Genomic DNA, 27,087 nt, shown 5'->3' with positions numbered 1-27,087 from the left:
CCATTGAAAAACAAAAGGAAATGAAAATTATCACAGCTCAGTGTCCCTCTCGTCCTGCCTTTCTAAGAGGTGAGTGTTTTGAAACTGGCAGCGGGTATGTTCTCTTTGAAACACAGTTTGACGAGGGAGAACATCACCTCAATTCTTTTTCTCAGTCAATTAACCCAGCAAGCCCCAGCCATTATGCAGGTTTCCATTACTCGACCAGTTCACTAATAGTGTAAATTCAATAATGTGCTATTTATGACGCTGAGAGGATTATGAGGGACCCATTTGGGGAGAATATGCAAAATACTCAAGGCATCCCAAGCCGAGTGGACTAATAAGTCCTCGAGCCGTGCTGGTCCTGCAGCCTCCCCTCCATGATATACACGTGGGACCAAATCAAAAGACCCATCACCCCCTCATTATCTGTAGTTAGACCACTGGATCCAACTGTCTGATCTTCATTATCTGGTCCTATTCACACCTCCTGAGCCTCTGCAAATCAGTACGAACCAGCGACTACTCGCTGTCAGAGAGATTGAAATAGATGAGTTGTGCTCCTCTCAGTATGGAAAACACACTCAACCCTGGCTCGTTTTTTTTTTTTTTTTCTCCATTTCATCTAACTAATTTCGCCAGGGTAAACTGGTAAGTGGCCTCTTAATAAGAGTACTTCTGAATGGGCTTTATGCTCCTACATCAAACAGTAGTACCCTCAGAGCTCCCTCAGGCTGAGAGGCATTTTAACCAGTGCACAAATGTCACATAACTCGCTTCAGAGTTTGTTTTACAAAATAAAACCTCCTAAATACTGGCTACTGAATGAATAAAATCACATGCTAACCTATATTCTGCTGGAAATAACAGTCGCAACAGTTTATGCAAGTTATATTTTGGTCATTCAAGTGAGCAAATGCAGTGATTTCCATTTGGCTCTCTTTGTAAACACAGGTATGGCACCATGTGTCCTGTGTGTGTGTGTGTGTGTGTGGAACATGAATGTTGCTCTTCCTGGAGGCACTCACACGTCCTTAGCGTCTTCTCTTCACTCCTCACCCCTCTCACTCTCTCAGCTCCCCCCCCCAGCCTGCCAAACATCTCCACTGGAGCAGTAATGTCGATGGATGTCCTCCATCACTGCTCCTTTTGGCGCCAGTGCGTCAGCTCAGCCGCACCGGAGGGTCTCTGGCGCCATCACCCGCCTCTCCAGAGGACTGCAGCGCTGCGAGTGGTGAAACTGAGGGCAGGATGACATTACCGGGGAAAATCAGACACAGTTAAAATTGGCTTTCAGATGAAATTACAGCGCCCGCACGGCTGAGAAAATTAAGATTATCGCACTGGACAAATCATAAAGCACCGATAGTTAAACTGGTGCGTAAAGTCTGAAGGCGAGAAAGATCCCGAGGTAATAAAACCCTAATAAAATTAGACAATTTTGAAAATCTAAAGAGGAGAATGTTATGAAGAAATAAAACTTGAAAATGGCAGAGGAAAATACTTGGAGCTCAAATTAGATGTTGCTAATATACTGATCAGTTAATAAATGTAGGCACATAAAGTAATGACTGCAACTACAGCAAAGCTCACTCCTGGTAGAATTCACGGATTATTTTCATTCTTACCAATACGGATGCAGGACTTTCTATTTATTAATAAGGACAGTAGTCTGAGAGAAAGAATCAAGCCATTCAACAGTAAAAAGCCTGTTTAATTGCAGAATATATTGACAGTACAGTACAGCAATAAAAACACTGCCATATTGCTCCTATTTTACATGACATACAGCTGCTGTTGAGCTTATGAAACAAAACAGTAATACGGTACTTGTACAGTAATGATGAGAAACACAACATACAGACAGGCTCACAGAGCACTCGGCCCATCACTTTGCAATGTTGATTAAGAAACGCACAATATCATAATAATCAATCATAAGAGCAAGAACAAAGACACAAGAGCATTCGATCCCAACAGTAGCGACGTCTTCGTCACTCAGTCTGAAGGAACGAGCTGGGCTGAAACAACCGGTCACACAGGGAGCAGAGACGCACAGCCACGAAGCCCACAGACGAAAAACAAAACAAGAAAAGAAGAATAAAAACCAAAAAAAATATGGATTACTTTGTACGTACGCAATACATACATGACATAAAATGACTCGACATTGTCCGTGGTCACACGTCACTGTGAACTGGCCTTCATTCGCCACATGTTACATCCTCTTTGTTGCTTGTACCTCAGTTCATGTGCTGCTGCGTTTCCCTACAAAGCTTCAGTTTGTAAATAAGGGCACCGCAGCTGCTTCACACAGCTCCCCTCTCCCTCAGCTACCGAAGAATCCTGGGAGCCGACCTGTCGTCAGTCAGTGTCTTGCGGAGCCTCACCCCCCGGCGTATAGACACCAGCATATCCACGCCGTCCTTGTTCGTAGAAGAAGGCTCCTGGAGCGCAGACTGAGCCGGATCCCCCGGCAGTGAGCTATTGAAGGGAAACTGACTCTCACCGAGGGCGTGGGCACTAGCAGCAAGCTCGCCTATCTTCTCCACCAGGCTGTGGCGGTTGGCAGCGAGAAGAGGGTCCTCCTCAGTGCTGGGGGCCGCCATGCCGGGGGCCTGCTGGGCATAAACAGTCCTGTCCGCCCCTCCTCCCCCACAGCCCCAGGTTGTGTCAGGGAGGCTCATCCGCTTCGGCGAAGCCCTCATGTAGTCACAATTAGATGGGTCATCACCATACAGAAACTCCTCGCTGCCCGCGCGATACTGGGATGGGCTGGCATACCCTGGAGAATCTGGCACTGTGGGGGTCTTAACTGGCACGATGGGGGGCCGGATTGGAATGGGACCAGACGTTGAAGGCGTGCGTCTCACTCCAGTTTTGGAGGATGGTGTACGGCGAATGGTGGCTGTCCCAGAAGTGATGGCTCCAGAGCTGCTACCCCCTGCACCATTTGGAGTTCCCTGCTGTGTCTTACCCGCAGGCAGACCTGCTGTGCTGGCAGGTCTCTTGGTTTGAATCATGCGGCGGTAACTCTGAGCAATGTTACTGTGGCGTGGGATGGTGGATGACTTGTCAAAGTCTGCCTGTCCTTCACTATCAGCGTCCCCATTGAGAGAATAGCACTCGTAATCAGAACCTAGAAGAGACAGCGAGTCATGATGAGAATTTCCACGGAATAATTAAGAGTACTGAAAACAACGTTTTTAAGAGTTGTTACATAATGACTACAGTACTCCCACGAGCACTGAAGGTAAATAGTACTGCAGGGAAACTCTGAGCTGTCTTTTTCATTGTAAAAACAGATATACTGCACATATCCTATTACTATATTTTACTCATAGTGTGAATTGTAATTATCTCTTTTTATATATTTATTAAACATCAGCAAAAATATAACAAGAACAATTCCTTGTAATGTGAAAACTGACTTGGCAATAAACCGGAATCTAATGTGTTTGGCTGCTGTGGTCAAGAGTGATTATTACCTTGTGACGGTATGGTGTCCTCGGAGCAGGAGGGGGTGTTGGTCTGAGTGCTGTAGCCGCTGGAGTACTGCAGAGAGTCCCTGCTGCTCTTCTGCTGCTCCATACTCAAGCCTCTGGTCAGAACCATAGCCAGAGTACTGGCTGCTGGAGAGAGCGGTTCGCCATGCTGTAGCGCGCACACACACACACACACACACACACACACACACACACAGAGTGATACAGGAGGGTAGGAAATACATAAAGATTAGGGCCACTTTACATATGCAATTCACCAGGCTACAACACTTCAGGCATAAAAATGTATATACTTCACACTTTTACTCTTACCTTGGCTGCAATGGTTCCTGGGCCAATTCTCGCTCGAGGTGGATCATCTGGCTGCATCCCAGAATACCCCAGCGGACTGGGTGGAGCTTCAAGTTCTCTCATCTTATCCACAGACTCCCTCCTGCGGTGCAGAGTGCTGGCCAACGATGGCTCACAGGAACTCGATTTGGCCCAGTCCTGCAGCAGCAGATGGAACAATGAGACTGTCCTCCAATTGTGCATCTCCAGTGATTGCCATCCAACGGTTGTGCATTCGGTAAAACATGGGAGCTGCTGATTTGGCTCATGAACTGGTTAGATGCCGATGTAGATATGGGCAGACTACATTAGGCTATGTAAGCGTTACATGATAGAGCCATCTCAGTTTAGCACATCTTTGTGAGAAAAGATTGGAAAACTGAGCTTGATGAGCGACAGCAAAAGGGTGACTGTTAGGTTCATCTTTACACTCATTAATGTGAATGGAGGCAATAAAACACAAGAAGCAAAGAAGCAACAAAGTTTTAAAAAGAGAAAACCCAAAAAGTAAAATTGCAAATGAAAACAAACCTTCCAGCTAGGAACCTTTGATGTGGGTGAGGGGGTGTTGGATCCAGGGGAGTGGTTAAATGTGGGGGACGCAGGAAGTATGACAGAGAGAGGCCTGATGGTGCCAGTGTGAGAGAAAGCAGGGCGAAAGGTACCGAAGGATGAGCATGAGCCAAACTGCGGAACGGACAGAAAAGTCTGAATCAGAGTGCTCAACATCCATAAATAGTCCACGTCAAACTGCACTGCAGCTGTCAAGTGGAGCCCACAGACCTCTTTAAACTGCAGATAACGATGAGTAAAATGTACAGGACATTGTGTGTGTGTGTGTGTGAGCGAGTGTGTGTGTGTCCGTGTCCAATAAAGCAAGTAGATTGGTGAGATGCATGCAGTACTAACCGCTGTAGGAGAGCTGCACTCGCTGACAGACTGGCAGGTTTCTGAAGCCTCAGAGGAGGCTGAGCTTGTTGATTTCTGGGAAAGGGAAGATGGAGTAAAAAACAGTGGAAGGGAAGGGTAAAATGGAGAGAGGGAGAGAGAGAGAGATGAGAGATGTATAGGAGGAAGGTGAGAGATGAGGAAGAGTGTTGATGGGCTTTTGGAGGGAGGGGCGGTATTACCGTCTCTGAGGGGATCTATATACCATAGGCTAGAAAATAAAGTAGCCTGTAAGATCATTTATTCAGAAAGGAACATTGCATCAGTTGGCGTGCTGCTGAGTGTGTTCTCTCCACTGCAATATGTTCAGACCGTGAGAGTCTGAATAACTTTATCAGTCCTGTGAGATAAAAACTCAACATTCGCAACTGGCAGAGCTCTATTGCAGCAAAAACGGAGAGCTTTGTCTGAGTTTGGTTAGAAAGCTATCGAGCTCTTATTGAGACTGGGTTCACATGTGACATGCAAACATTAAAAATATTGAAGATGCCAAATGGGGAAAGATTGTTGTTAAAAAGTGGGAATTATTGCAGATCTACTGTGACAACAAAGTGGTGTTATCTCGGAGTCCTCCTGCCCTGTAGCATTACCGCCTGACAAATCTCTGGAGCTACCGAGTCTGCTTTGATGCCGGTTCTGCTGCAATCAAATCCCTTGCTTCTTCTTAATAAAGACTAAACTTTATTTTGCAGTATCATGGCTGGGACTTCTACCTGGCTGGTGATGTCAGAAGGCATGGGCGATGGAGGCTTAGAGTGGGTGTTGGCATCCTGGGACACAAAGCCTGAATCGTGAGAAGAGACGCTGCTCAGCCGATGGGCTCCTGCAGAGGGCATCTGGAGGAGGCTGTTGACAGGACATCACATCAGTATATAACTCAACCTCTATGGATGATCGACAATGTCTAAATGAAAACAAATCAAACAAGAACCACACATATAGTAAATCCTCCCCTAAGGGGGGAAAGAATGGTATAATCTTGATCTTAATCCTGTTTTACATGCGTACCATACGCTCTACGGAATATTTACAATGCGAACAAAATCACAAGGTATATTGCATTTCTGGGTTGTGTAGCAGAGAGCAGCACAGACCTGCCAATGCTGAATGCAAAGCACCTCCTTTTTAGAAAAGCACATGCATCATAGATGTCGAATTTTAAAATTCAATCAACCGTCCAATTAGGAGTCTGGCGGGGCTTAATAGCGCTAATGGTAGCCGTGAGAAAAACAGCCTTTCACGTTAAAAGAGTGCCATAGACAGTCAGAGAGGTGGTTGAGTGCACCTCTAAGCCCACAAGAATAGCTTTTAATGTGAAAGGCTGTCTGTCGTGGCTGCCATCATTTAGCGCCAGCAAGGATACGTTCCACATGTGGTCATAACCTCGAGCAGATGTGATTGGTCAGTTCTTTGTATTTCATTTAGTCATGGATGATGCATCTCCTTTTCTAAAAAAAATCCCTTGCAACTCTTCAAGAATAACTAATAACGGTCTTTTGTATTTAGTATGCTGCTGTCTGCTGGACAACACTGAAATGCAGTATACCTCCTGTTTGTTTTCCAGTGTTGTAATTTGATTTTAATGAGGCATGGGAAAGTACTGTTACAGTGACAAACAACTCATTAGTTAATAAAAGACTAAAGCCTAATTTTAACATATGTCTAACTATGTAAATGCATGCATGAAAAGGAAATACATTTTTCCCTGATTTGTTTCCATTTAGGCATTAAAAATCTTCCATAGAAACACACAGGACTGTTATCAAGATTCTACCATTTTTGTTTTGGGAGGATTTATGTGTTGGCCAAGGCAAAAAACAGAAACAGCTGGATGAAAAATTGATCACAAAAGCTGAGAAGATGAAGGCAGCGTTATGAGAAAATTGTAAATGACGCCGTTCTTCTAATTTTGATGCATCAAAGAGCATTAAAAAGTTATCCCCTCTTTGATTTTTCTTTCCCTCAGAACACGAACAGCTGTCTTTGTGCTTTGTGTCTCCTGCTCTGTCATTCTCACTCAGCGTTGCTTCTTCTTTAACACCCACACGTTTGAAAATATGCAACTTAAGCTCCCCCCCCCCCCACTGGAATGTATCTGAAGTTACAATTTCTCCTTTATCTTTACCCTCTAGGATGTGGCTTAAGGAGGAATGTCAAATTAAATATGACTAATTAAATAACTTAAATGATTGAAAGCTAGACGCTGTCCATATGCTCCTTCTGTCATCTGTGTTTTTTAAGTATTCAGTAAACTTGTTCTTCTGCTATCCTGCGACCAAGACCTCTGTCTCTGCTGGGAAAATGGTAAAAATAATTTTTATTCTTTAACCCACAACTAAATCATGACGTGCTTCTCTACAAGCACAGAAAATAGTTTGACCGTCAGCTTATCAAAACCCTTTTAGAGACTAAGTGGATAAACTCTAAAATAAAATGTACAGAGATCAAGTTCTAGAAAAAGCACAAACATTTGTGAGATTTAAGCTTTTCATGGACTACTCTTATGTTAGCCAATAAATATCATGCTAACTGTGACTTACGAGGCACATAGAGGATGAAATGTTCCAGTCACACATCTAGTCGGTGGCTGCATTGAGAATAAATACTCTAATAATAGGCTGCAGCGTTAATTGGTACAAATATCAGGGAGGCTCTGTTAGGAACTGTCACACTAAAGAGAGGCGATAACATGTGATAACAAGATTTGGTTTTCCTTTAACTCAACATTACGAGGGTTTATTCGCTTGTCTCTTGACCTCTTTTATACAGTCTAGGCCTAGAATGCACCTTTGACCCACATTTATAAATAACTCGTCGTACTATTACCATTAGACTGAAAAATATTTGGATTTCAGTTCTCATGTATGCTGTCAAGCTGTGATGTTTCACAGCTTTGGGCCTAATCTGGCTGTAAGAAGCTTGAGAACTGAAAATCTGCCAGGAGCGAGAGCTGAGGAACTGGCAAGATACGCTACGTACTGCATGTTGACTGTCACTGATAGTCTGGATATGTGGCGGGGGGGGGGTTCACCCGCTCATGTACTCATTACAACCTTTAATATTTCATTCCTTTGCTCTTGTATCAGTAATCAGGAATGTGCACGGATGTTTGGTCAAAACAGCATGACAGCTCTGATCAAATCCACTATTAGCAACAAGTCTGACCCAGCGAAGTAAACATATCACGCTTTAATGCACAATCAACACAGAACTGAACAAAGAGAGAAGAGAGCAACAAGGTGTGTGTATACAAGTCTGTGTGTGTGTGTGTGTGTGTGTGTGTGTGTGTGTGTGTGTGTGTGTGTGTGTGTGCATAGGATATACCTGCACATGCTGCTCTTCCTGGAGCCGGTGCTGCTGGGGGAGGAAGGAGGAGTCTGATAGGACCAGCTGTAGTCGGAGCCTTTCAGGTCCCGGATCACCTGCAGTGACACAAAACCAAATGGTGATGATACAGCGGCAACAATAGAAGTGGGCGACATTTCTTTTACATGTGAGAGGGAAAAAAACCTGTGATGGTTTGGATAGATTCAAGTAAATTACTTCTAATCAAGATTCGTCATTCCCCCCATAAAAGTTATTTCTCAAGCTGTGCGGAGAGATTAATTCGTTTTTAAATCAGTCGGTTTCATCATATTGTGGTGAGACTGTAATAAGCAGGAGAGTGGGAGCAGAAAAACAGATTTTTGCACAGCAAGAGATGTATAGTACGCATTTTCGGTTAAAATGGAGACACCGACACAAGTCATCTCACACCATCCGACCTCTTAAAATGTGCATGAAAGCATTAAATCTAAGAGTAGCTAATGTAGGTAGTGTATTTGCATAAAAAAACAAGAAATCTTTCAAAATGCATAGTTTTGTTTTTAGAAAAGCCGATATAATTTCCTTAAACATCTAGGCACTGTAGTTTTAAGTAAATGTAATAAGTGAGTCCTCACACATGCAGAAGTAAATACATGCTTTGGGGACTATTTTCACTGGTGGATTGATACCCATGCTGTGCTCCAAGGAGTATTTACATGTTTGTTGGATCAATAAACCACAGTGCTCATATTTATGGGACAACAATCAGGTTATATCAGGCTCTGGACACACAGATACAAAAACAGGATACAAAAATTTAGAATATCATCGGACTTATCACTCAGCAAGGGTTTCCTACTGAGTTTATGGTCTAAAAAGCTAGTTTCAAGTATGCGTCAATACAGTGTGATGTTCATTTTGTAAGTTATGGTCCCTTGGACTGCAGTTACACAAGGGGAGTTTGACTGTGATCCAAATAACCAGGCAATTTCCAGCAGCATTGGTAGAATTAGGAGTATTACACCTCAGTTACCTGCTCACTGGCTGGCGGCAGCTTGTGTGGGTCTTCAGTCAGCACAGTGAGGTCATCAACAATGGCCTGCAAATGCGTTATCTCTCCCAGCATGGCGATCTCTATATTCTGAAGGGGAAAACGAGGATGGATCGAATTAAACAGCTACAGCATCGACGACGAGAGCAAGCTAAGTAAAACATCAATTCCATTTACTGTTACTTTCCACAACTTTTTAGTGTAACAAAGGCCACATGTTCCTCACCACCACAGGCTGCAGCAGGTTAATGAATGTGCAGTAACGGCTCCTCTCCTCCAGAAGGGCTCTGCGCACTGCCTGCTTCTCCGTCTCCTCCATCAGCAGGTACAAGTCACTCACGTCCTGCATGGCACTGTCCAGCTGGGGGCGCAGGTTACCCCGGCCTGAGCCAGGCAAAGCACAGGCGCAGGGACGCAGAGGAGGGAAGGGAGGGGGTGTTGTGAAGGAGGAGGGAGGGGGGAGGGGGGGTCAAGTAAAGATAGAGAGGAGAGGAGGAGGAATGAAAAGAGATAAGGATTTTGAGGGTCAGGGGATAATTATGGGAGAGACATGAAGGAAGGAAAATGGGGGAAAGTAAAGAAAATGAGAGATGATTAGAACACATAATGATAAACTGCATGTGTGCCAGAGGTCAACGCACTGACAAACACTACACTCAAATGGTTCGTGTGCATGGGGATGAGAGGACGCCGGAACATGTCATCAGTTATGAGTTGATGCAAAGCAACTGGTGGTGACTCGTAGGTCCTGAAATGGACGTGATTGCACACACGAAAGTAAACAGAATGTTTTAAAGTCATTCAAGCCCGCATACCACAATGACACTAGATGATACAGAAGATGAAGGAAGGCAAAAGGATGGAAGAAGGATGCGATGGAGATGAGCACGGAGATGCCAAATTGTCTAACACATTCCACTGCATGATTTACATAAACTGCCAGTTAAATGATTTTAATACACTCACTGTAACTACCGTACAACTGGAATATTTACGGAAGGAATATAGTTTTGAGTGAATTCAAATGCATGTCTTGCCATGTTGTTTGCAGTTGCCTAGATCATAATCACTCTAGCGGATGACAAATGAAGAGTCCCATAAGGATATGACAGCTTGCCAATTAGTGGGTGCTTAAAAACTGAAGTTTGGGTCTTTGGTGGAACATTTAGCTGTCACCATGGAGCCGAAATGTCAGCTCATGACAAAGAAGCCATTATTACTCCGAGGAATGAAAGATTAGCCCACAGATAAACTGCCAAACAGTTTCTTACTCTATTAAAAAGGCATTTAGAAAATAGAGGGGCTGTATTTGAAACAGGCCTGGCTAACTATCAGTGTGGCAAAAGACAAGTACAGGGAGCTAGTAAATTTAAGACAAATATGTAGTGTGGTATTTCTCAATGGACATTTTTCATGGAGGACATTTTGACATGTCACAGCAGGAAAAGCACCGGGGTGAGTAAGCAATAGAAGATGATGAATCTATGACGGCTGTGTTCCATTTAGCTGCCTCAGCTTCAGTATTGTCACGGCTTACTTGGACACTTGAATGGAATAGAGCCATCGTTGATGCTACTAGTAACACCCGTGCTTTTCCAGTGATGGCCTGGTCCTATTTGGTTCCACCCAGGTTTTGCTTACACTCTTTAGTGGTTGGATATTTACAATGAGCGCATCACTTGAGGTTTGGGTTAAGGAATAGTTTGACACTTTGGGAGTCAGCAGCCGGTTAGCTTAGCTTCTCATGAATACCAGAAACAAGGGGAAATGGTGCACAAGCTAATGTGGAGCATGTCATTTTGACATGTTTTCTTTCTTCCTTGTATGGATTAAAGAAACAAGATACAACGTGTCACATTAGTGGACTTTAAAGAAGCTGGTAGGTGGATTTTGTTACAATTGGACAGAGCTAGGCTAGCTGTTTCCAGCCTTTGTGCTAAGCTAAGCTAACTGGCAGCTGGTGTTAGCTTGCGTGCATGAGAACGGTATCAATCTTCTCGCAGCAAGAGGGCAAATAATCGCAATTCCCAAAATGCCAAACAACTCCTTCCTTTGACCAAAAGTGTTGAGGCAGCACAGGGTCTTTTTTGACTGGCAGTTTGTTTTAAAGATGGTTACGATGCCTCTGAAAACTGTCTCATGAAGGTCTCATACGGGGCAAAGCAGAGCAGACATACCTAGAAGCTCTACAGCCACGGGAAAATAGCCCAAAAGAAAAAGGGTAGGGGTTGCAGGATCAGGCAGGGGGAGGAAAGACAGAAGAACAGGCAGTGTTAGCTGAATCAAATCAGGGCACGTTGCAGTTTTTATGATTAGCACGTACCACTGGTGTACAGTAGGTCTAGGTCCTGTATGAAAATCTGAGTTTAATTACAACCAGCAGCAGGGGCTAATGCAAGCACGGCCAGGAAAGAAGAACATTTCTTTGATTCATAAGGCAGAAGCTGACAAATCATCCGAAGCTGGAAAGGAGCCTCTGAAATTGTGCCAGACATTTTGATTTAATTGAGATGTCATTGCTGGTTCTACACTCTAGATGGCGCCAGCTCAGTCTGAACCATTAGTACAGACCAGGGACCAGCAGCCAGGAGGACAATATAAACATCAGCCCTAAGATCTCAATCACGTTGTGTGAGTTGTTTTATCACAGGTTGTATTAACCAGCAGGTTGTTATGACCGGGGAAAGTTTTTCTCACCTTTTCTTGCTTTTTTCTGGAGTTTTATGGTATCTAGCGACTTCCTTTTGATTTCCTGACGAGACCGCTTGTACTCTGCACACAGCAAGTCAAAACCAAACACGCATCAGTTTCTATCCAATGTACAGTGATCCCAAATTTATGGTTTGTGCTTCTCAGTTGTTTACCTTTGGCATGGTCTTTGTCCAGCTGATTAGCTGTCTTTTTCCATTCCTCTATCCTGTCCTGGAGTGGCGTGACCAGGCCTTCCATAAGAACACTGCAGCAGCGAGGAGACATAAGGTGAGGAAACAGACTGAGAGAAGGACAGGTATGACCAACGGCCGTACTTGTATAGCACGAACACACTCAGTTAAGACTGGCAGAATGAGACGAAGGTCAACAGAGATATGAGCACAATAATCGCCTTAAAACAGGAGGAGACACTTACTTGGTGAAGTGGCGTAATTTTGCCTCAATGCTGCGGTGTCGCATGCACATCCTTGTCAGAGCTGAGCCGACGTCCCTGGTGGCACCTTGGGTAAAAACATTGGGACAAACAAATTGTCACCTACAATACGAGGGGTTGGCATTACAAATCACAGATGTGCCTCTTGGCCCAGAAAAATAGGATTTTCTGTGAGCAGACACAACACATCAGGAGAGCATTTTGAAAGGTCTAATTCTCTCCAGTCAGATGGATTTATCCTGAAGTTTGTTTTTTTTCCCCCCTGAAGGAGCAGAGTTTCCAGTCGCAGCCACAAGGTGGACAAATGCTAACTGTGAGAGCAAAGGCCGTAAATGTCACATTTGTTTGGGGCAAGAAAATGTGACACAGTGCCTGAAAATTAAAACCCTACACTCCCAACCTCTTGCATAAACATGCATGTTTCCCCCCCGACACGTCAAGACTGCGTGCGTGATTCTTACCACAGTGTAAATAACAGCTTGTGTGAATTGGTTGCTGTACTTTTTCTCTCTGCTGAAGTGTAATTAAGTTGGGTTTTTAGCCCCTAAAGCCCAGGCTGGCCTACTGTCTCACTGATGGCTCACAAGCCAGTGTAATATGCGGCAGCACTGATCCTGTTGTAATCTGGGCCACATAGGGCTAATCTGAGGGTCTCTCTCCACACACACACACACACACACAAAGGGAAAGAGAGAGGACATTTCGCACAGCTTCACAGAGTGGAGGCCTGCACGATTATGATTTAAGCTCATGAATGATTTTTGGAGTGCATGAGCACAGGTTTGTGAATGTATATGTGTGTGTTTGTGTTTGTGTGTGTGTGTGTGTAGACAGGTGGTGTGATTTACCAACCCCCCACCCTTTCCGAAGTTCTCACCCCCTCTATCCTGGAGGAAAAAGGAGGGAACCCTGTAAGGGGATATCCCTCTATTCTTCCCTGCTTGCTCTGCCTTTCCTGTTCTCTCTGTTTCCTAAACACCATTCATGCAGGGCGGACTGGCTCGAACCTGCACCGCAAAAACAGCCAGACAGAAAGAGTGACACACAGAATGAAACTAAAAGAAACGCACAACTAATATAACAGGCCTGAGTTTAGATACTGAGCGAGGAATGCTCCAGATGGATGTCCTGTGAGATCTGTGCTCGTTTTCCCGTTATCACATAAAGAAACTGGGTTACTGTCGTCTCCAGTCGATATCGCGTCACGCTGCTCAGTTCAAAAACCTTTTCACTCCACCGCCCGGCTGTCAACTTCAGTGAGTTGCACAAGTTCAAAAGACACCGCGCAACGGATCTGGACTCCATCTCACGGGGACATTGTCGTCGGGCAGATGTAGAATAACTTGACTGCGTTTGTGTGTTGGGGAGAGGAGGGGAAGGTTGTTCTGCAATGCTTCTCTTGGTGACTGAGAAAGACGGGAGGGTTGAGAGGTGAGAGGTCGCCCAGCTGTATCACACACAGGCGTTACACACCAGCAGGAAGTGACTGGGCTAACATGTGGAACCCATGAACCGAGCTCTTGATATAAATAGTGAAAGGGGGTGTCCATCTTTAAAGGACTGCTGTTGAGTACCTGCCATCTCATCATTCTGGCTCAGAGGTTGATGAAGTCAAAGTCGTATGAGAGACACAAGCACACGGCACCGGGCACGTGTGTGCAGGTTATGCATCACTCCTCTTAAAAGCATTATGGGAGACATCCACAGCTGCAAATCAGCTCTCGCAGGACAGAGGGAGACCGAAGCTGAGGCGGAGGGGGGGAGGGGGGGCGGCGGCGATGTGGGCGCTTTTATCTCTATAACAGACCTTCCCAATGTCACTGTCGGAAAGCGAGAGCCCCCAACCCCCACTCTCCTGTCCCATCCACACCTGCCAATTTCTCTTCCTCTCCCCTCCTCTCACCCTTCCCCTCCCAGAGAGGGATCAGCTGACAGCTACATCCTGGGGAGGCCCAGAGGCTTCCTGCTTATGTCCAGGAGCCCTGCTGGCCTCTGGCCTCCACCGGATGGACAGGCACGGAGTGATTCACTCCCAATGCGCCCTGCATATGCGCACACAGGCATGTGACAAACATACAAACTGAGAGGAGGGTTAAGATTGACAAGAAGTACCTTTGTGATTAGTGATTCTGGACTATCTAAATAAAACTTACTCAAATGTTTCTCTATCTACATCCAGCTGACTGCTGACTGTGAAGCAGCCTGAAATTTGGCAAAAAATAAGTGGGAGCTGGGAAAGTGATTATTTAGCAGGCTGGGACCCCTGGGGTTTTAGGGGGAGCAGCGCCGACCTCATAGCAGACACCCACACGTGCATGAATGAAGCAAAACACAGACCACGGTAGAAGAGAGCCGTTGTGCAACCCATCCATATATCTTAATACGTGTAGCAAACAACTGGCACAGGGCAGAAATGTGCGCTTCTCTGTAACAGCACTGCCAGGCATGTCACTGTGTTCAATATGTATGACGAGCATGAATATAAATCACCGCCAGATCTCCTGTGCATGTTGAGGAGTACATGGGATTGTTGGGGGGGGGAAGGTCAAGCCCCCACTGCTGGGTTTTGCTGGGAACCCTCAGCCCCCAGTATCCAGGACCAGCCCAGTGTGGTCTAAGCGTTTAGTGAGTGGTTCCATCCAGAGCTCTGGTTCTGATTAACTCGGGGAAGGAGGAGCGTTTTAATAGGGCTGCTTTATAGGGGGCTCCCCTGCCAGGAGCCGGGAGCCAGGAGCTGCAAGAGGCCTCATCCCATGATGTCTTCAACATGGGAGTTTAGCTTAACTATCTCTCTCTTTTTGCATCTAAACCCTGCTGCTCAGCTCGGGTTTCATTTGCGCTGGCGACTACCGAGCTGGAATGAGACTCTGCTGGAGTTAGACTCCTGCACTGCAACCGGTTTTCAAGCTGACTCCAGCTCTCCTGAGTCGAGTGGTGCTCCCTTTCTCTCTCTCTCTCTCTCTCTCTGCTTCCTGTGTCAATAAAGCATGTTTATTATGTGGGCTGTAGAGCGAAAAGGTACAGAACATCCTCACAGTTACACTTCCAGGAATATAAAGTCCCTTTTCTTTTTTGCTAAGCTCTCACACAGCCGCCGCTTAGCTAGGGAAATTCCATCATCCGTGAGACAACAGTTATTCCTCACGTTGGTACCTTGGCCGCGAGCTGACAGACAGTTAAGCCTCCTGCCTTTACCCTCCCTCACCCCTTTTTTAAGTGCTGCAGAATGTGAACTGGCAAGGACACAGCGGAGGTTACTGATGGATGAAAGGGGCCGTGAGATGAGAAGGGAGGGGAGGGGAGGATGAAAGACGGTACACACTGCTGAGGTGGCGGCTGGGTCCGGCCAGTCAGAGGAGGCCGAGGAAGTGCTAGCTGGCTGCTGCAGGTGCAACAGGCACTGCCAGGACAAAATCTCCCACATTAGGCACCACAGATATGTGATGAATGGGGAGTAGGAGTAAGTGGGAGAAATTGGTTCATGTGATGTTTTCCAGTTTCATCAAAATATTCATGGAGTTTGTGTTTATCTTCTATGAGGAAGCAAAAACATAATACTTTTTTTTTTTGAGTGATGAAGGCAAACAAACAAAAAAAAGAATGAAGAGGAGTAGAGGGGGGATCGCTTTGAATTTGTCAGCTTCACTGGTCTCGTTTAGTTACCAGTTGAGCAAATACACAGCCGGGATTTCTGAATTCAAAAACCACATGAAACATCACACATTCACATCATCAAACATTCGCTTCAAAGCGCAGCTGGAGTTCTGCTGGCGTGTCTCAGCGGGGACAGTCGGCATTAAAAAATAAAGCAGCATCACTTGCGTCTGCTGGTTAGACAGCAGCGTCTTCTGATGGAGGAATGAGTGGCAGATAAAACAGCCGTGTGCGGACACGGATTGTGGAACAGCGCTGTGCACCTGCAGCAGGAGTTATACAGGATGACAGACAGAGATGCAGACAGAGTCTCTCCAATCTAAAATGTGGGTATATTCACATCAGCCCAACGTGAGAAAAATAAGCATTATTGTTATGTTTTATCGTAAACATAATGTTTTATCAGCTGAAAAGAAATTTCATATAACAGACTGGGGTGAAAAGTATATTTCACTTTGCAAATAAAGCCTGCTGTGAAGTGACAGTCTTTAAAGGAGAGATTTCATACTGAACTTAATTTGACTGAAAAACTAGGCCATCATTGTTTGTTTCTGAAAACCAAGATACCACTTGTGTTTATGTTAGATATGCACTAGAAATGGCTTTTATGCAAGTTGCATTCTGTACACAGCAACTTCTGGCTCCCAAAACCAAAGTTTACTTTGACCCTGATGCAAACTGTGGTTGAACTTTGATTATTAAAAAAACATATATATATATCATAGTGTTATAATAATCATATATTATTATATTGGATTACTATCATATATTGTTCTAGCACCAAATAAAGACATATTCTAAGTTTTTAATGCTACCTGGCTTGTCCATCTCTGCCAAAAAGTAATTCATAGTCAAAGACATATACAGCATTACTTATATTTGGGGTCAGTTAGACCACTGAAAGGTGTATTTCCCTGTTTAACCTCTTCTGAACAAACAGAAATCATACAGACATATTGAAGATTTTCACAGGGGTAATGCTACATAAAACATTTCAGTACCAACCACATATACAGAGCATATTAAAATTAATTGTATTTCACCATGTAATTCTGAAACTTGGCATTAGTTCGATATCTGGTTTATAAGCAACTCTCATGATGCATCACTGTGATAAAACAATGTATTTTTGACGGCCTAATACCCGACCCTAGACAAAACAGAGAGGTGGTTTGTAAAGGTTCTGTAAATATGCATGTATGTCGAGCTGCAACTAGCTATTTCCAGTATGAATTATAATGTAAATTATTTTACTGATTAAGAGGAGTAATCATTTTGTCTACAAAATGTCAGAAAAAGAGTCAAAATGCCGATCACAGCTTTGCAGAGCCTAGGGTGCATGTTCAAATGACTCCTTTTGTCCGGCCTACAGTCCAAAATCTACAGATGTTAAATTCACAATGTAATAAAACAGTTGAAAATAAGCCTAAATAAACATGTGTTTGTCAGTGAGATATTTGCGTTGTGTGTCCGCAGTAGCAATCAAAACAGCACTGAAAACCTTTGTGTCACTTCCTAACATGTGGAATCTCACTTCTCACCATCAACAATACTGATGAAAGACAGAGGAAAACGGCCTGGAGATCAATTGTTTTAGTCACGCACACGCACACACAGTCAAACACACACTGAGCCCATTGTTGTCTGGCCAGTACGCACAGCAAGTTTCACCTCACAACCAGAAACACCCACAGACACAGACGGACCTCGGTGTATCCTGATGCGGTGTAAACATGTTCTGGATTGCATTAGGACGAGACTAAAGACGGAGAAGGAGGAGGAGAACAAGGAGGAGGAGAACAAGGAGGAAGCAATATTTTTCTGTTGGAGTAGCTTCCTGTTCAGGGACATAAATGGTGCTAAAAATAAACGCAGCCCCTTGTCCAGATGTGCTTTTCATTGGAGTTGAAAAAGGGAGAGACGGCGAGAGAAAACAAAAAAATATACAGTCAGGGAGGGAGTGAAGCACTGTATTGTGCAATAAAATGGAAAGAACAGAGAATCCACAGAGGACTGTCACATTGAGAGGAGGCCTCTGGAGGATCCTATGAGCAAAACACAAAGGACCCTAAATGTATCCTAACTCCAGATGCAGACGGAGAAAGACACTGAGGCAGCAGTCTGTGAATGAGTCAGAATTTAATGGAGCAACAGCTGCAAGCCAGCTCAGTCAGATGGCTCAAGCTGTCCTGCTTTTACACCCTCTGCAATAAGGTTGTCTTTATCTTAATGCTCTGCCCATTATTTCTGCTTCGCCAAAAGTTCCAGCAGCTCTGCTCATTTGCAAACAATCCTCGAAACAATGCTGACACCACTGCCGGCGCGCCATATAGCATTTCCTGAGCTCCACCTCCCACCTGTAGCCTCTGAGTCTTGTGTTACCCTGGGGAAGGGGGTTTATTATCATTGCTGCCTACTCTCCTCTGTGCTGAGCTCGGCGTATGCCTGCTGGGAGAGACCAGTCAGAGCCTAGACATCAAATATAAACTCTGCACATGCTTTATATATTACAAGTTTTCCACGTGGGTGGTACGACTGAAATGTTCCTCTTCTCTGCAACAAAACAATTAAATTACACTGGAAGCTTTTACCTTTTAAGTCTTCATGAGTGAGTACTGATCTCCAAACTGAATCCTATTTTTTGCTTCTTTTTTTAAATCATATTGATTGATTTTGATCACTGTGTACCAGTCCAATGGCAAATGGTAAAAAAAAAAGCTTTCTCCAACTGTTTTCAATCAGCCATCTCAGTTGATTACAAACTATGCGTGCATCCCTTTTGCTCTCTCTTTTAATGTCCTCCCTTACATTCCTCTATCAGGCTCTCTCTCGCATGTATTTTCCCTCCCCTCTCCAGCTCCCTTCCACGCCGAGTTCGTGCTCAGGATATAGCTGAACACAGTGTTCCCCTCAAGTCTCATGTTTGTCTTCTTAGTTTGGTATTCAGCCTCAGACTGAAAGAGAGAGTTATGCAGAGCCAAAAGATTTGTTTTCTCTCCCTTTATTATTCCCCCCCCTTTTTCGTCTGTTCCTCACATCATTGTTCCAGCCACTTCACCCTTTACTTTTTGCATGTAGTCATTATAATAGCTGGAAAACATTCGTTTGCGGGGAGACCACATTGATTTTTAGCCTAGAGAGAAACATGGAGAACTGTGTTGAGAACTGTTCTGACGACAAGGTAGACAGCTGATGGAGAAATAAGAGGCCCTAGCCAATACTTACGCAACTTTATGGGTGGGGGGGGGGGGTTGTGAAATACCTGAAGAGTCTAGCATACAACCAGCAGAATGGCACAACGAACCGCGACGCATCAGCCGGTGAATTCATTGACGCGACTGCATGTACATGTACGTCCAGCCTAAAAAACACATCCATAAGCTCATTGTATGTCAGACCCACATAAGATGCAAATGTAACCTCCCTGTCCACGCACACTAAGTACAACACAGGCTTGAACATGAAACACCACGCTTGATGGATGTCCGTGCCAGTCACATGGGCTCACTCTCATTATTTGACATGTCCGTAAAAATAGCCGTGCTGCTGGGATAGCTCGGAGGACAGTAATCCCCTGATCTCGCTCTGGACTAGGCCACGGCCGCATCTCGTCCATGCCAGGCTGTCCAGATGGCGGGTAGGGATATCCGTCCCATCTGCCAGCCCAGAGAAGCACAGGGGCCAAGCAGATTACTGGTTCGCTGAGACACTGATCTACTAGCATACCTCCACTCCTCTACTGAGAGTGGACTGCAGGAGTGAGAGAAAGAGAGATAGACATGCAGGGCTTGCATGGAGCTTCATGTGTCTGCGTGTGCTGGTGTGTGTCCTTTACAGGCTCTGGTAGATAGAGAAAGGTTTCGTTAGTGTTGAACATGAACCTGCAGTGCATTGCAGTGTGGCCAGTGATCCCAGAGTGTGAATTTTTAAAGCTGGGGTGGCTGATCAGGAAGGGGAGAGAAGGCAGTCTGTGTCTGTGTGTTACAGAGTGGGGCTAAGAGGATTAGCTAAACGCCTCTGCCTAGCCTGGATACCCAGAGCTGTGGAAATCTCACTGCAACTACAACCCCCACCCTGGCCAACCCACCCTCCCCACTACACTCACCGCACTCTCCGAAAAATATGGAGCCTGTATCTCATACCCTGATGGACCATTAGCCCTGGACCGCCGACCCTTTGACCTCCATCTAATTCAACCATGTCCAAAAATGGAAAAAATGAAGTCACCACTAAAACACATGTTATCCAGCCTAGCAACAACAAAACACCAAACACAGAGTATCCTCTAGATAAGCCCAGTCCTCTTAGAAATATCACACAACAATTTAATATGAACAAAAACAATGGTCTAGGCTGCACACCAAAAACCATTAGGCTGACCTGTCTACCAGTACAACACTCCAGAGAGGAGTCAAACTAAGTCCCAGGAAAGATGGGTGTTGAAACATGAAATATTTATCTTTAAGTAGGCTAAACTACTCCAAATACATTCATCCAATATAGACTTTGTGGTTGGTGGACCTTTATTGAACCCAGATGCGAGCTGCCAGTTCACAGAGACGGACGTGCCTTTAGACACAGCTTAGAGAAACAGCGCTGTCAGACACAGTGCCAAAGCGCCTGGCAGCCGACTCTTCCAGCTGCTTCATAAAACACAGACGCTGACACCATGACCATGACCATAAACTCTAAAAACAGACAACACAGGCAACAGGAAGCCTGAACATGAACGCAAGACCGAGGGACTCTGACACATGAACATGCAGCACAGACAGGAGGTTGAATGAGGTGGAGGTCTCGCATATAATACAGCTATTATGGGCGTGTAGGAAAAGCTGCCCTCCTAGTAAAAGACAACACAAAAAGTCAGGGCAGGAAATCATAAAGTCCTCTTTCATTCACCGTCCTGTCTCCCCGGATCAATTAAGCAGCTCCGAATGAGGGGAAATGTTGCTTTCCTTGGCAGGGAAACGCGTACAGTCTGGAGAGTGAGCACGAGGGTTAAAGGGGTGATGGGGTGAGTGTGTCAAAGGTAGATTAAAGGAAGCAGGAGACGAACACGATGAAACCTCCAGCTGTGCCAGCAGCTGCAGCTCGTCCCCCGAACTAGAGAGGGGAATCGGGGTGACAGCGATAGCGGCCAACAGTTCACAGCCGTGGGCCTGCCTCCTGTGGTGCAACCAGCCCTATATGGCAGTGCTGAAGCTGAGACAAACATGATCGCTGCAGGCAGACCGACCCACACACATGAAGGGAGACAGACAGAGAGAAGGGGGGGGGGGGGGGGGGGGGGGGGGGGGGGGGGGGGGAGAAAGAAGAGCCAACGAAACAGAAATGGAGACTTACGAAATGGTGGGCAAGTCATCTCTGAGTTCTATTTATGTCCCAGTGTTTCCTGAACAGTTAGCGCATGTGGAAAAAGGGGAGCATCTGGTTGCCAATATATTTTAATAACTTTTAACATTGCAGCTGCCAGAAGGGCACATTTGCCTATGCAAATGTCCGTGGAGCACTGCAGCCTGGGTCAAAAGGTCCACTACTAGCCAGCTCCAGTAAATATCGACATTCCCTCTTCCACCAAATTAATTGCCGGGGGTTCGGAGCACGCAAAGACTAACACAGCTCCCAAAGGAGAAGTGGGATGGAAGTGGTATGCTGGTTAAAAGCTCGTAAAAGACTGAACGATCTATTTCAGATTGGTTGAAAATAATTGCTGGAACTGGAAAAAAAAAACAAAAGCAACTGTAAGCAAAGACGTTTTGCTTACACCAATTAAACTTTTGTCAAAGGAAACATTGAAAACATCATATTATTTTCTGCAACACTCCACGAGCAGAAAGAAACTCTGTACAGTCAACACAAATTCTTTTACAATACTGATAGAAAGTCCAGTTAGTGGTTATTTTCTAATGGATTGTTGAGTCTTAAAAAAATGGTCAACCAACCAATGAAGTGACTTCGCCATCCTTAGAGCGAGGCCACTAGCATGTCTAAAAACAGCTGATTTCCAATTTACAATCATATAAAATAAAAGCAGAAAAAACGTATGTTGAAATTGTCACGCATCTTCATTTTATGCCCATCAATTTATCAGCTCTGGTCTAAACCACGTTTCATTACTTTCTCTTTAATTGTTACAAAGTCTCTCAGCACATGGCGCTGCCTGCACCCCCGATACAGTCTGTGGCTGGAGAAGGATGACATTAATCCTAAAGTTAAAGTCCCTGGGAGAGCAGCAGAAGAGTGAGTGGGCGTATGAGTGACACACTTACAGGGATTTATGCATCTATAGCTGTAAAACTCAATGCGCCCTTCTCTCTCATCTCTCTCTGGTCCATCCATCATCCTGCTCTTTTACCTTATTTTACTGTAGACACACTTTTGCTTTGAAGTCCTGCCTTGCCGAGGTCTATACCTCAACTTTACTGAAGCAGGCTGCCAGCTGCAAGCAGCGAGCAGGTTGACCCTATAGTCTAACTTCGCCTTGCAGAACTCACGTGCACTCACATCAGGACTCATTTAAGGTAACTTGATGTATCGCCATGGCAATAAACTCTCCCGTTACTGGAAAGGCTACAGGAGCAAAACTGGTGCGAATGTGTGAGCACTGCTGAGCAAATGCCCCTTCAGTCATTTTCTCCAGCAGTAAGTGGCCAGTGCGGGGCTGCGCTAATACAAACTGTTTGAAAGCATGTTGGCATGTGACCTGCAAGGTCAGGTGGCCGGCTACCAGCTGTCACTCTTTGAATATCTGTGTGTATGTGTGTGTGTGTGTGTGTGTGTGTGTGTGTGTGTGTGATTGTGTTTGCGCGTGTGTCGGGGGCCTTTGCATGCTCATCCGAGTTTGCAGGGTTTTTTTGACCTACATACTGCTCTCGACGATCAACTCCAAAGAAATCTGTGTTAATCAGCTGCCTCTCTGGCCAGCCTGTCTGCTGCCACTAGCGGGGTGACAAAGCAGATCAGCAGACCTCATTAAGACTGAAGAAACAATAAGCTCAGATTTTCACTTCTCTGACCCCTGCCCGCCCCACCTCACCCTCCCCTCCCCTCCCCTCCCCTCCCCTCCCGACCCTTCCCTAGGAACTACCGCCCACTCTGGCCATCTTAGAGTGGCAGACTTATGTCTTGGGTGGCTGTCCACTACTTGTTTTCTTGGATTATATTCGGGCAGTCACATTTTCTGCAACAAGCCATGAAGGCAACTAATCGATTTGCTCCGAAGAATAAAATACAAAAGCTGGTGAATGTAATTTTGCTGCTTTTATTTCCTCTACTAATTCTTTCTGAGTCATCACTTCACAGCGTGAGAGCTTGAATCATTTAAAAACCCTCCCTCTTACCTCTAGAGTTGGTAGCCATGTCTGCCACCTTCTGAAAGGCATCTAAAAAGGCCGCCGCTGCCAGAATTGTGGTCCTGTGAATATAATGGCACATGTTAACCGCACCTGCCTCTAAATAAATGCACAAGAAATCTTTTCATCACCGTTTACAGGAGCTACTCACCTGAGTTGAGAGTGCAGTTTTGTGGCCTTGGCACTGAAGTCTTCCCACACAGGGTAAGAGCTCTGATAAAAGAAGAGAAAAGAAAAGAAATGAGTCCAATAAATATCTATGCAAGGACATTTAAGTGCACAGGCATGCCTGCTCAAACACACACACACACGGCAGACATGCATATTTAAGAAGACATAATGTTCTCTACAGCGGAATATAATCTGGCACAGCTTAATAAAAGCAGCTTTATTTGCTGGAAATGTATTTTCGAGCTAACTTGCACTGATAAGATACTGACTTGAAATCCAAATAAGGTTGCAATAAGTCAAATAGAGTGTTGCTTTCTTCCCTGGGGTTTGGAACTGGTTGGTGAATAAGCGCCATGTCCTGGCTTGTCTTTAAAAAGGTCAAGGTGATCTCACAGTATACACTTACTGTGTTATTATTGTCCTCAATCAGCCCAAATGCTCTCCTCTCTTGCTCTTAGCTCTACAGGTTCACATGCACACATCTCTGCTGTACATGACCTGCATGATCTGGATAAGCTCTCATATCACGAGTGTTTATGTGCGCGAGGCAGGTAGTACGGCTGCTCTTTGAAAAATCTGGGTTAGATTTACCCCGGGATCATCACACGCTGCCTTGAGCGATGAGAGCAGAAGCCAAACATAAAACACATTCAGGCCTAGATCCCATTAGAGCAAGAGCTTGAGCCCCAGAGAAAGGAGAGGAAGGGCATAACCCCCATACGCCTCTTTGATGGAGAGTAGCCAAGAGAGGCCACACATCCTGACTATATATAGTCACTTTGGAATCTGGAAACAGTCTTCATCATTTCTGGTATAACCTCCATTCTGGCAATGACAGCATTTAACTCCAGGCCTCTCTCGGATAAGGCCTCCTGCCTTAGAAAGTGATTTAGGAGCCATCGGCCCTGACAAAAATATTTTGCCATGAGCCTCCCAGCCTCGCTGTCTGCACTTGACTCCAACAGGTGTCTAATTAGCTTGTGTGGCCCGTGACTCCCAGGGGCAGGAGGGATGCGCCGCCAAGACAGCTGAGTGAGGAGGGTGAGGAAGTGGGCAAAGAGGGCTTCATGCAGAGCAGCAGTCAGGGGTAAGGAGGAGGAGGAGGAGGAGGAGGGGGAGGAGGAGGAGGTGGGGGCAGCTCCCAGGGAGGTGATGGAAGAGAAACAGAAAGAAGGAACAAGGAAAGGCCTCGTCATTCACAGGAGGGCGAGGTCAAGACTAGCATCCTTGGGGCTGGTGGGCGGTGTTGCTCAAGGACATCATTTCTAAAAGGTGGCTGCTTTCCCACGTGGATGAGGCTGGAAATCACATGCCCATCACATCCATTGCTGACCTAATTCTTGACTGCTGATCTAATCCAGCTGAATCATTTCATTTCTTTTCTCCCACCTCCCACTCCTTTTACCTCTTTGCCTGTGGCTTCATCAGACAGTTATATAACCGGCGGGCACTGCCTGTATCAACACATTTTGTCTGTGCAGTCTATAAGAGGCTTTTTAAGTTTACTTAGTGCACTGTATGGGTATCATGGAGGTAATCGTAAACTATGCTGTAACATTGTTCACAATCAGCAAGATCAGCACAGGAAAGCCATGCTGCTGCATTGCCCCGGGGGGGTGGGGGGGTAAAGCTGGTCTGACAGGCTAGTGTGGCCCAGCCAGGCGGCAGGAATGAGGTCAGATCTCAGACAGTGGACATCAACACTGTGCTGACTCAGGGCTTCAGTCTCATTCATCTGCGCTGCTTATCAATACACAGACTGCCTCTTTCTGAGAGCCCCCGTCTCTCTGCGGCCCTGGCATCACAAAAGGGAAATATATGAAACCAAACCAGAGCTGCCAATAACTGAGGGCCGATTTCACTGGAGCCTGACAAACGAGGGCCCATAAATACTCTGTCCGAAGGCACCACTGCCCTGTGAGCCAGTGATCAATAAGAAATCTGTTAGGTGGAGAGTGTCGCGTGATGCTTGACTTGTCCGCTGTTATCAACACTTTGTTGCATGAGCGTCCTCCACAATGAGAGAGCTGGTAGCTGCCACCAGGCCTGATGAATACGTTCACACTTTCCATCTGTTGTCGTGAACAACAGACCACCCTGGTTCGACTTCCTCGACTTGACCCCTCCCCCAACACACACACACACACACACACACATACACTTGCAAATGTGTAAAAGATAATGGGATTTATTTAGTTCCTGCTTAGGAAATCATTTTGAACAATGCTGAGGCGTTGACAACTCTCTGGTTTCACAAAAATAAGATGCAACAGTAAGTCGATGACATGAGTAAAGTAAGGCCTGGATCAAATGTGAAGTGAACTACATATTGGTAAAGTACAGATTTCCTGCCACAAGGCCGAACATCAGGAAGCACAATCAATAACCTTTCATGAGAGTTTGTGTCCAGGAGGCTGACACGATGGAGCTGGTTATTTTCTTCCACAGCATCACTCTGTGTCTGACATTTAATCCTGAAAACCTTGGAGGGAGGCTGGGATGAAGGAGGAACACTTGTTTGGGGTCAAATGGCACACCAGAGCACTTCTGCTGGATAGCTGGACAAAATTAAAAGCATCTCCATGTTTCTTTTCCCTTCTTTTTGCTATTCGCGATTACTTCATTTTAACTGTTTGATTCTAATGATGATGAGGTTTTGACCCCTGAACCAAACACATAAAGCCACCACTAAGTAGTTTATGGCTAAATACACATTTAGCTCCACCACTACTTGCATGCAAGCAGTTAGGGTAGGCTACACAGACTGACACACTGGCTTTAGTATTGTTAAATGTAACCAGTGCATGACAGACCTGCTGCACATTATGCAAATAGCACAAAGGGAAACATGTTTCATCTCTCAATTTGTCCTGCAGCGGTGTTTCCAGTGGGGGAGGACCAAAGAGACAAAGGCAGTAAAAATATGCGTCTGATCAGCCACCGTGCACCCACAAAGGTCAGATATGATCCGTGTCTACTTTAATTCACATGTGTGTTACCTTCATGTCGTTCACGATGGCCTGGAATAATCCACCCAGCGCTCCACACTCCTTCTCCACCGACTCCATGGTGTCAAAAACAAACAAAAAAGCTCGCAGAAAGAGGATAAAAGCAGATGAAATATCCGACAGGAGAATCGTTCTCAAACATCAGACACGGAGATCTTTGTTTTGCTCATCCGCCCTTCCTCGTCCTCTCCTACAGCAGCTTCAAGCCAGCAGCGGAGGAGATGCGAAGCCTCAAAGCCTCAAAAGCCCCACAGCCTGCAGCCTGCGGAGCGCACAGACAAAAAGAAATGTGCGCTGCTCGGAGGCTCCGGGGGGGCTGCCGCTCGCTCCGCCGCCGCTACTCGCCCCTCTCGGACGCACGGGAGAGGGATGGAGCACTACAGGGTGAACTACAGCCGGGAAACGTGGAGGGCACATGCACCGTGGCTCCTCATGATCGCCGCGTTAGCGCAAATAACGGAGAGAGCACAATTGCGGGGTAGAGGGCAGCAGGAGCAGGAGGAGGAAGAGGAGGGGGCACCACCACGGGAGACGGGATCGGTCTCAGGTCTGGGACGCGGGGACGCGCTCCGTTGTTAGTAGCGGAGCAGATGTCTCGGGCTGGAGTCTCCCGTAATACGATCCATGGGAA

General features: G+C 45.7%; 1 protein-coding gene across 2 annotated transcripts; it reads right to left on the bottom strand.

Annotated features, from left to right (window-relative positions):
- Positions 1–1,675: 1,675 nt before the first annotated feature.
- On the bottom strand, positions 1,676–26,639 carry mtss1la (MTSS I-BAR domain containing 2a). 2 transcript variants are annotated; one of them, XM_070830863.1, is made up of 15 exons: positions 26,448–26,639; positions 23,429–23,490; positions 23,266–23,339; positions 12,251–12,335; positions 11,988–12,079; positions 11,821–11,895; positions 9,350–9,507; positions 9,106–9,213; positions 8,091–8,188; positions 5,480–5,612; positions 4,728–4,802; positions 4,350–4,505; positions 3,801–3,977; positions 3,471–3,636; positions 1,676–3,121 (listed from the first exon to the last, which is right to left on the bottom strand). In XM_070830863.1, exons 1-15 carry the CDS (start codon positions 26,514–26,516, stop codon positions 2,316–2,318), a joined length of 2,334 nt encoding a protein of 777 aa, XP_070686964.1. In that variant the 5' UTR covers positions 26,517–26,639; the 3' UTR covers positions 1,676–2,315. The 2 variants fall into 2 exon arrangements, with proteins under 2 accessions (XP_070686964.1, XP_070686965.1); XM_070830864.1 differs by lacking the exon at positions 4,350–4,505.
- Between the last annotated feature and the right edge of the window lie 448 nt (positions 26,640–27,087).

This window comes from Pempheris klunzingeri, chromosome 5, assembly GCF_042242105.1.
Source record: "Pempheris klunzingeri isolate RE-2024b chromosome 5, fPemKlu1.hap1, whole genome shotgun sequence".
NCBI classification, from domain to species: Eukaryota; Metazoa; Chordata; class Actinopteri; order Acropomatiformes; family Pempheridae; genus Pempheris; species Pempheris klunzingeri.
Note: the sequence above shows the minus strand (reverse complement) of the source record. Positions and strands in the feature narration are given on the sequence as shown.

Coding starts and splice junctions, on each gene's coding strand:
- mtss1la (XM_070830863.1), bottom strand. CDS start 26,516: ATGGAGTCGGTGGAGAAGGAGTGTGGAGCGCTGGGTGGATTATTCCAG. Junction 11,896..11,987: donor GGACAAAGACCATGCCAAAG/GTAAACAACTGA, acceptor TGCTGTGTGCAG/AGTACAAGCGGTCTCGTCAG. Junction 9,508..11,820: donor CCAGAAAAAAGCAAGAAAAG/GTGAGAAAAACT, acceptor TGCCTGGCTCAG/GCCGGGGTAACCTGCGCCCC.